The sequence below is a fragment of the Delphinapterus leucas genome, chromosome 6, assembly GCF_059928025.1.
Source record: "Delphinapterus leucas isolate spDelLeu-1000000601 "Yukka" chromosome 6, BTC_Dleu_Yukka2, whole genome shotgun sequence".
NCBI lineage: Eukaryota > Metazoa > Chordata > Mammalia > Artiodactyla > Monodontidae > Delphinapterus > Delphinapterus leucas.
The window spans coordinates 44,789,579-44,799,051 of NC_143134.1; the positions used below are offsets into that span (position 1 = coordinate 44,789,579).

General features: G+C 56.5%; 1 protein-coding gene across 2 annotated transcripts; it reads left to right on the top strand.

Moving 5' to 3' along the window:
- The first annotated feature begins 3,440 nt into the window (after nucleotides 1-3,440).
- AQP3 (aquaporin 3 (Gill blood group)) lies at nucleotides 3,441-9,369 on the top strand. 2 transcript variants are annotated; one of them, XM_022551598.3, is made up of 6 exons: nucleotides 3,441-3,602; nucleotides 6,645-6,771; nucleotides 7,132-7,269; nucleotides 7,608-7,726; nucleotides 7,996-8,213; nucleotides 8,300-9,369. In XM_022551598.3, exons 1-6 carry the CDS (start codon nucleotides 3,495-3,497, stop codon nucleotides 8,466-8,468), a joined length of 879 nt encoding a protein of 292 aa, XP_022407306.1. In that variant the 5' UTR covers nucleotides 3,441-3,494; the 3' UTR covers nucleotides 8,469-9,369. The 2 variants fall into 2 exon arrangements, with proteins under 2 accessions (XP_022407306.1, XP_089768645.1); XM_089912519.1 differs by lacking the exon at nucleotides 7,132-7,269 and having other exon boundaries at nucleotides 3,451-3,602.
- The last annotated feature ends 104 nt before the right edge of the window (nucleotides 9,370-9,473 follow it).

The following is a 9,473-nucleotide window of genomic DNA, read 5'->3' on the forward strand; positions in this document are numbered from 1 at the left end:
TGGGGTGGATCGGCTGTCAGTCCCCTTCCTGGGCACAGCCCTCCTGCCCTCAGCCCTCCTGCACAGGTGAGACACAGACCTTGCTCAAGATGTGTTGGGAGGAGATAGGGCCTCGACAAGTGCCTCGTCCTGGAGCTCCCAGGCAGGCAGGCTGGCTTCCAGCCCGTTCTCAGGCTTTCCTTCCCTAAGCACAGGAGGGAGCCCAGATGGCTCTGGGTAAGCCGCGTGACTCAGGGTCAGGGCCTGCCTCACCAACCTCAGGCTCTTCCTGTGAAGCCGAGCTTCCTTCTATCTTTTGCTCCTGGGGGCGCCATTCACACTGACTACAATGAGAATGAGCCCCCTCACCCCAACACCTGCATCCAGTTGTGCAATGAGGTCCTGCTTCAGCCCCCCAGACTCTGGCCAGCCAGCCCAGCGCTTCTGGACAAGCATCCTCGGGCCCTGACCCCTCTTATTCCCAGATGACCCGAGGTGGGCTGACAGGAATAAGGGACCCTTGGAAAGCATAGCATCCTTCCCCCTCCTCCAGGCAGGGTCCTCTCAGGCCCACTAAGAAGCATGAAGCCCTACCCATACCTCCTCAGCTCCAACCCTAACCCATCCCAATATGCATGGTGTGTACATGTATGAACATGTGTGTACACCCTAGTTACAGAGAAGAACCAGTTTGGTGGGAGTATATGGGGTCATGGTCTTGAAGGTTGGACCTTGATTTGGAGTGAGGGGGCATTGGGAACTGGCTCTCGTTCCCCTTGCCAAGCCATGTGCCTCAGCATGGCGCTGCATCCACTGGGGAAGTGGGAGGTGGCAAAGATGCTCTATGGTGAGCTGCAGCCCCAGGATTATAGGTGAGCATGTACACGCATGTGCACATGTGTGAGTACATGTAAGTGCACATGTGTAAATAGATGCTACTTGCAAGATATACAGATCCACAGTTATGTGTGTGACCTGCTCCCTCAGGGTGCAGCCCATGTGAACACCTATGTGAACTGAGTGCAAACACATGTGTATATGGGGCCGGGGGGGAGGTGTGTGCTCTGCCTGCTGATGGTGGAGCTGCCCTTGTTTTTCTCCGGTTTCCAGACCAGGCTCAGCTGCTGGCAGGCCCAGGACCGGCAGGAGTGAGGATGAGGTTCTGTGGGCGGGGGCTCCCTACTTTCTTTCAGTGTTGAGGAACCACTTTGCCACTTCCTGCCCTGTGCAGCCCTACCTGGGGCTGTGAGGGGCTGAGAAGCATACCAGGGAGTGGGGAGAAGAGAGTGAAGCCTTGTGGGGAGCTTTCCCCCCTTCCCACAGTCTGGTCTCTGGCACCGGGAGTCTAGGGTTTTGTCCTGAGTCACAGATGGGCAGTGGGGCCTCCGGCAGGCACTCAGTAATGGCTCCCTGATTCACTCTGGGCCCTCCCAGCCCGTGGGGTTCAGGGGGTACAGTGCTTCTTCCTGGGCCAAGGGTCATGGGGGACCTCTTGTGTGGGGATTACATATATATGTGAGCCTATGGCTAGGCTCTCATGGGCAATGGGATCCCGGGAGCATGTGAACAAAGCTCAGGGTCTATAGGCAAGTATGGCTGCCAGCCTTGGGGGTAGTGTGTGTGCTGCACACCTGCATGTGCACCTGTGAATCTACCTATGTGTGTTGCCAAACGCTATCTATTTGGGCATGAGTCGCCTCTGGAGCCCTCATTTTTGACAGACATTCCTCAAGGGACAAGTCCCCTGGGCCCTTAGCCCACCTGGATTAAGTCCCCTTGGAAAATGTGCTCTTCCCTGGCAAAGCTGCCTTTAGAGACTGGGGTGAGGGCATATTTGCTCCCAGTCCTGTGGGAGTAAGGCCCAGGCTACCAGACCTCAGTTTCCCTATTATCAGATGCAGCATAGGGAACAGGGTTGCCCCATGCCTCCCCTGAGATGGGACTGACACACCCTCAGTTCAGCCAGCTTAATCTCTTAAAGGGACAGACTTGCCCCTGGCCAGGGATCAGCCAGAGTGGGAGAGGCGAGTGTTAAAAGCAGCTGGAACTCGGGACTTCCCCGGTGGTCCAGGGGTTAAGACTCTGCCCTCCCAATGCAGGGGGACCGGGGTTTGATCCCTGGTCAGGGAACTAGATCTGAGTGTGCAGCCAAATAAATAAATAAATAAATATTAAAAACCAAAAAACAAACCAGCTGGAACTCACCTTGCCTGCAAGCATGTGGCCTATGGCATGTCAGGACAACTGCAGCTCAGCCTCTGGAGCCATGTGCAAGATGCACGCAGGTACACGTGTGACAGCTCTGTTAACCCAGCCATGTTCAACAGGCATGAGCAAAGCCATGAAAAATGCCCAGAAAGGCGGGCTTCCCTGGTGGCGCAGTGGTTGAGAGTCCGCCTGCCAATGCAGGGGACGCGGGTTCGTGCCCCGGTCTGGGAGGATCCCACATGCCGCGGAGCAGCTGGGCCCGTGAGCCATGGCCGCTGAGCCTGCGCGTCCAGAGCCTGTGCTCCGCGGCGGGAGAGGCCACAGCAGTGAGAGGCCCACATACCGCCAAAAAAAAAAAAAAAGCCCAGAAACTGTGATCAGGCACATAGGACAGATGTCATGTGTGGACACAGCTGAGAATGGAGCAGGTCAGGACATGCAACATGTGACATGTACTAACTGTGCAAGAAGCAAAGGCCGGTGTACTCTGGCTGGAACTCAGCACCTGTGTTCCTGAGTCCCCCTGGGTCTGGACTCTGAGAGGGTCTCTTCTCGCTTGGGGCCCACAGCCTCCTCCCTCCAGGCCTCTGACTGAGGACACGCCAGGTCCAGCCATCGTGTAGAGCTGGGGCTAGTTCCTTTCCTTTCTCTCTTTAAAAAAAAAAAAATTCTTTTTTTATTAGCTGATTTTTACTGGAGTACAGTTGCTTTACAATGCTGTATTAGCTTGTACTGCACAGCAAAATGAATCAGCCATACTTATACATATATCCCCTCCCTTTTGGGTTTCCCTCCCATGTAGGACACTACAGTGAATTAAGCAGAGTTCCTTTCCTTTCTGACATGTCTCCTCTCCCCTCCACCGTGGTGAGGATGGCAGCGAGGCTCACTGCGAGTGGCCCAAGGAGGTGTTTTTGGCGGCTCCTTTTCCCCCCTGAGCCCCCGTCCTGCACGTGCCTACACCCCACCATCGGCTCTCAGACTCCACAATCCCGCAGTCTGGTCTCAGCCCCCACACACCTCCTCCCCGGGCCAACACCAGCCCTAAAGCCTCCTCACACCACACACCCTTACCTTCCTTATCAGCGTCCCCCCAACCCAGCGTCCCTTCCAGCCTCCCTAGGCGAGCAGTGCGGGGTGGCCGCCCACTCCTGAGGCCGGCACCCGGCTCGGAAGGCGGCGGTGCCGGCGGGCGGGGCGCTGCCTCTGGCTCCTATAAAGGGCGCCACTCGGCGCTGACGGCCACTGCTGCTGCGTCCGCCGCCCGCCCGCCCGCCCGCCCGACAGCACCGCCGCCTGCCCCAGCCATGGGTCGACAGAAGGAGCTGGTGTCCCGCTGCGGGGAGATGCTCCACATCCGCTACCAGCTGCTTCGCCAGGCGCTGGCTGAGTGCCTGGGGACCCTCATCCTCGTGGTGAGTGGAGGGAGAAGCCTCTCTCCAGCCCCACACTCCCCAGTCCCTCTGTTCACCGGATGGTCTGTGTTTTTTAAGACAGCCTTGACCCCTCTCCCAGCTCTGATCCCTCGCCCCCAACTTGACCCCTTCCGGAGCACTCTTCGCCCATAGCGTTAACCCCCTCAGTGACTGACAGTTTCGACTCTTGCCAGAATGACAGCTGTTATGCCCCAGTGACAGCTCTGATCCTTTACCCTCTCACCAGTGACCCAGCCCACAGGCTGGGGACAGCAGTCACCTCTGCAGTCTGGGACCTCCAGCCCTTTCTGGCTTCCACAGCTCGCCAGGTTCCTAGAGTCCCAGCCCTGGGAGGCAGTGGAGGCAGTGGCAAATGGGTCTCTCTTGGGTTATTTGGGTCTTGGATGCCTGGCCCCTAATGAATAATTAAGCCTCAGAAGAAAGTCCAAAAGTTGCCCTGCCATAAGGACAGTTTGCCACAGGTGGGGGCAGAGGGCGGGGGCTACACAGCAAACAGCAAGCGGGAAGGAGGGAGGATCCTGAAGAGAGGAGGCTGTGGAAGGCAGCTGTGCCCCAGGCACAAAGGATGTGGTGTCACTAAAATTCCTCCCCTAGTGCTGAGCAACTCCCAGACAGATGCTGTCAGCTTCCATGCAGAAGCACTCTGACTTACTCCCCGGGGCCTGAGTTACTGTACAGGTTCTCTGAGGGGGACGCTTCCCTGCCTGGGTTACTCCCCAGTCCCAGTTATGCCCTGGTTATGCCAGTTTGGGTCTGGGTTGTTCCTGGGTGACTCTGCACTTTTGGGTCTGACAGACACACCAGTTATGGGCTCCATTTCCTGTCCCAGTTACTCTCAGATTTTCGGCCACTCTTGTGGTTACACCTGTTTCCTCTGGGTTACGTCTGGGTTCATTTGCTCTGTTGCAGGGGATGGGGTACTCCGTGTCCCACTTCCAACCCTTGGTGACATAGACCAGGCGGCCCCCTGTGAACTAGCAAGATTAACTAGGGGCAAGTAGGGCTGGATGGCCCACCCTAAACGGGTGGTGGTGGTGGAGCAGATTCTATAGGGAGAGAAAAGCTGGACTCACCTCTGGCTTCCAGGAACAAGAAGGGGGGAAGCCAGGTGGGGCACTTTATCCATACCCCCTCCGCAGACTAGTAGACGTCCCAGTCATCTGCCTCTCTTCTCTCCCAGTGCCAAGTGCCAAGAAGGGAATAGGGGCAGACGTTTGTTTTCCTCCTGCCCCCGAGCCGTGTGTCCCCCCGTCCCTGTCTGATTTTTAGTCCAGCCCCCTGTTTGAGAGCAGCCAGGACAGAGCAAGTTGTCTTCCCTTCACAGAGGGGCCTCCCTATCTCCTCCCTAGTCTCAGTTTGCCTTCCCCCAAAGGAGCAGTCAGGCCTCCCGCTGAGCCCCAGGATCATTTGGCTTCTCCCTGACCACAGAAGGAGGGTGTTATGTCTTTGAAGGCATTCAGGCTCAGGTGGCTGAGAGGCATTTTGTGTCAGTGCCTGGAGAGGAGAGGCTAGGCCCGGGAGACGCCCAAGTGGTCGGTGAGGGCTTACCTGCATACCTCTGTGGGTTGGGGACCGAGAGCCTGCAGTGGCAGAAGCAAGGCTGGCTTTCGGGCGAGGGAAGCCCCTTTCTCTGAGGCTCCTAGTAAGGTGAGGAGAGGGAGAGTGAGCCTGGAGGAAGAGGAAGAAGAGTCTCAAGGTGGTGGAACTGGCTCTGACAGCTTCTCCCTCCAAGACCTCCTGGGATGGAGCCAGGTTTGGGCCTCAGGCAGGCAAGGAGCTCAGGCCAGGGCCGGCCAAGCTGGGCAGGGTGCCACAGACCCTCACGTGCCTGTTCCAACACACATACATACTTACATTCTCTGACCTTTGCTCTCACTTGCCTGCACACCTTTGCCCTGCATCACTGCTGCTGGCTTCCCCACCATCTCTTGGTCTTCGTGAAGGATGATAATCAAAATGCTTAACCACCCAGTACAGCAGGACACTGACCCTTTAGAAGTGACGAGGGCCCTTAGCACATGTTTTGGAAAATTTCTGCTGGATAGGCATAAAGACTTTAGTTATGGAGAGGTGGGAGAGGAGAGCTGGGGCAGGGCTGGAGCAGCTTCGGGGGACACTTTGGGGGCTCAGGGCAATGGCTCTTTACAGAGGGGCTAGTACAGAAACTTTTACATTTGAACAAGGGGAACGGACAAATAGCACATTCTGTACTTGCAGGACATCAGGGATTTTAGTCCTCTTGAATACACACCGCCCCCCCCCCAATTTCCAGCAGAAAGCTTAGAACTAATCTCCCCACTTCCACTGCTCTGGGGGTCCTGGACTATGGCTAGTGAGACTAGACAGATCGCTGTCTTTGGGACCTCCAAATCTGAGTGGGGAACCTGGACCTCTGAGGGCAGGGAGGTCAGGGCAAGTGGAGAGAGGAGGCTCTGGGTCAGGAACAGGTCAAGGAGGTTGAAGATCCTGAGAGGGAGAGCAGGAAGAGGCAGGAGCTCTGACACCCCAGATTCAGGAGAAGTGGACTCAAACTAACTTCTGGCTTCCTCCCTTTCTTTGTGCCCTCTCCCCCTCAGCTCTTCTTTGGGGCAGAGAGGGAGGCAATTGCAGGTAGGGGATGAGTGAGAGCCTTCCCATCCCTATGGGCCAGGCCTGAAGGGCTGGGGGAGGAACTGCTCAGGTGAGAGTGTCCCCTTCCACCCACTCCTACTGAGAGTCAAGAAAAATCAGTGGAGATGGTTCAGCCATCTTCTGGGCTCGAGGTTGCAAACTTTGCTTCCAGTCCCTTCCATAGGACCCTGTTATTAGTAGAGTTGGGACATTGGGGCTAAGAGGCCATGTCTGCTTCTTCTGCGGGTTACAACGGCAGCAGGAGGAGGAGGGGTTCGATTCCAGGAAAGGGCTTCTCGCCCTCCCGTCCTCCCCATGAAGGCAGGGGGAGGTTGTTGGCTTCATCCCTGCCCTCTGGAGTGAGACTCACTGGTCCTCACCCTCCCTGCTTTGTTCTGTTTCCTGACACAGCTGTTTGGCTGTGGCTCTGTGGCCCAGGTCGTGCTCAGCCGGGGCACCCACGGTGGTTTCCTCACCATCAACCTGGCCTTTGGCTTCGCCGTCACCCTAGGCATCCTTATCGCTGGCCAGGTCTCTGGTAAGGCCTTACCCCACCCTCAGCCATCACCCCTCCACAGCATTCCCACAAGGTGTCCCGCTGGAGAATAGGGTGGGAGTGGAAGTCATCTCAGAACAGGGCATAGCCAGGGCTTAGCTTTGGGTCCTTGGAAGAGAAGAGTGGTGAAGGACCTTGATACTTGGAAATTTTGACTCTGACCTTGGGATCAGAGATTAGTCGAGTCGGTCTGTTACATAGTCCAACACACCATTCTGTACAAGAAACCCTTCTCTGCATCCCTGCTCACCAGGCCCGAGAGGGGGAGTATGGGGTGGGGGAATCCTGGCCTCCCCACTGTGGCAGGCAGGGGCTAATAGGTTCCATCTCCCCTCTGCCCAGGGGCCCACCTGAACCCTGCCGTGACCTTTGCTATGTGCTTCCTGGCGCGTGAGCCCTGGATCAAGCTGCCCGTCTACGCCATGGCTCAGACTCTGGGAGCCTTCCTGGGTGCCGGGATAGTTTTTGGGCTGTATTATGGTGAGGCTTCCCATCCTGCCTTCCTCCACTACCCCCTCCCTCTGCTTGGGACCTGCTGGCACCAGGCCTTTCGATGACAGATGGCTGGGGCCTGCCCAGGCCCCGGGCTTATGACTCATTCACGCACAGGCCCCAGGTGGGGGTCATGAGGGGAAAGAAATGAGTCGGGCAACAATGGAGTCAGGCCCTCCACCCCTCCACCTTCCCACCCCCGACTCCAGGGTAATAAAGCAGCGATCACACTCACCTGTGACCCCTGGGAGGGTGGGCCCAGCCTGAGGGGGGAGATGGGGCTCAGGCCTCTGCCCTCATCCACTTGATATCTAATCTGTGACCAGATGCAATCTGGGCCTTCGCCAACAACCAGCTTATAGTTTCGGGCCCCAATGGCACAGCCGGCATCTTTGCCACCTACCCCTCTGGACATTTGGACATGGTCAATGGCTTCTTCGACCAGGTACGGGCTGGGGGTGAGTGAGGGGAACTCGGGGAGGAGGACCAGGCTGCCTTGGGTTGCTCATGGGCTGGCTGGGGGACAGGACTCCTCGTCTAGAGCAGATTCCTAGGAATCTGCAAAGTTAACCAGCAAAAGTCTTAGTACCACTGCTCTGGAGAGCAGAGCACGGGAGATGCCAAGACTCTGAGAGTGGAGGGAGGCTGGAAGGTGGAAGGAGGGGCTGGAAGGTGGACGGGGGCTCTTCTCACCCTGTTCTCCCCACTCCCCAGTTCATTGGCACAGCCTCCCTCATCGTGTGTGTGCTGGCCATTGTGGACCCCTACAATAACCCTGTTCCGCGTGGCCTGGAGGCCTTCACTGTGGGCCTGGTGGTCCTGGTCATCGGCACGTCCATGGGCTTCAACTCTGGCTACGCCGTCAACCCCGCCCGGGACTTCGGCCCTCGCCTTTTCACAGCCATTGCCGGCTGGGGCTCGGAAGTCTTCACGTGAGTGCAGTCCCCGCCAGCGTGCGCCAGCCCGTCTCCCCTCTGCCCTGCCCCACGCGTCCCTGACCACATCTGTCTGCCCCCAGGACCGGCCGCCACTGGTGGTGGGTGCCCATCATCTCCCCACTCCTGGGTTCCATCGCGGGTGTCCTCGTGTATCAGCTCATGATCGGCTGCCACCTGGAACCACCTCCACCCTCCACCGATGAGGAGAATGTGAAGCTGTCCCACGTGAAGCACAAGGGGCAGATGTGAATGGGCAGGGGCCTCCCCCCCAACCCCTCTCATGAGCATCCTTTGACTGTGCAGGGGTTGCTTCCTAGAAGCCCTCTTCACGACACCCCTCCCAGGCTAAGAAGCTCCTTGTCTACCACCACCCCTCTAGAAAGCCCCCTTCAGGATTTTCCATCCTGAAGGAAATAGGATCCAATAGGACCGCTGGCCACTGTCTGTAAGCTGGTGGCACAGGGAGTGGGGCCAATCTAGTCCTTTGTCTCCCAAAGAGAGAGAATGGGCAGCAGATGTGTGCATGTGCGTGTGTGTGGTTTTCCAGATATTCAGGGCAAAGGACCAAGTGGAAAGGATTCTATCTGTGGGCGTGTGGGGGAGGCCCGGAGGGAGGGAGGGTGTTGTGTCTGTCTATGAGTGAGGAAAGCACCAGGGATCTGCATGTTTCAGGGGCTCTGTGTGGAGGAGAGTCCACGTACATGTGTTTCTTAGTATGTGTGTGTCTGCTGTTTTTTCTACATAGGGGGCTTCTATAGGCTTTGGGGGAGGTAGGGTGGGAATATGAGTAGGGCTAGGAGGAGGGGACCACAGCCCAGATGAGGAGCTCTAGCTATTCATACATAAGTAAGAGCAGAGTGATGTGTTTCTGCCACGATGGAGGCATGAGGTGGGTGGGGTGAAGTCCAGGTCATAAGTTTCACGTTTGCTCTTTAAAAAAAGAAAAAAAAAGTGTATATATATATATGTGTGTGTGTGTGTGTGTGTATATATATATATATAAAAGATATTACAGTTTTAGGGATGGGGGTTGGGAGACTCTAAATAGGCTCTTCATTCCTTTTTTTTTTTTTCACTCCTTTAATCCTCAACTCATGTACTCTTTTGCCTTTTATAAAAAAAATAATAAAATATATGCCAATTGTGTAAATATCTCTCTGCTCGCTCTGCTGTTTTTATGGCACCAGCTAAAGAGCTTCGGTGAGTTTGGCCACAGATAGCCAGGGCACCCTCAGGGTAATACTCAAACCTGCC

Bases quoted from the DNA above. Each gene is read 5' to 3' on its own strand.
- AQP3 (XM_022551598.3), top strand. From the start codon at position 3,495: ATGGGTCGACAGAAGGAGCTGGTGTCCCGCTGCGGGGAGATGCTCCAC. The intron at 3,603-6,644 runs GTGAGTGGAGGG...TTCCTGACACAG, and splicing joins TGGGGACCCTCATCCTCGTG to CTGTTTGGCTGTGGCTCTGT. The intron at 7,727-7,995 runs GTACGGGCTGGG...CCCACTCCCCAG, and splicing joins TCAATGGCTTCTTCGACCAG to TTCATTGGCACAGCCTCCCT.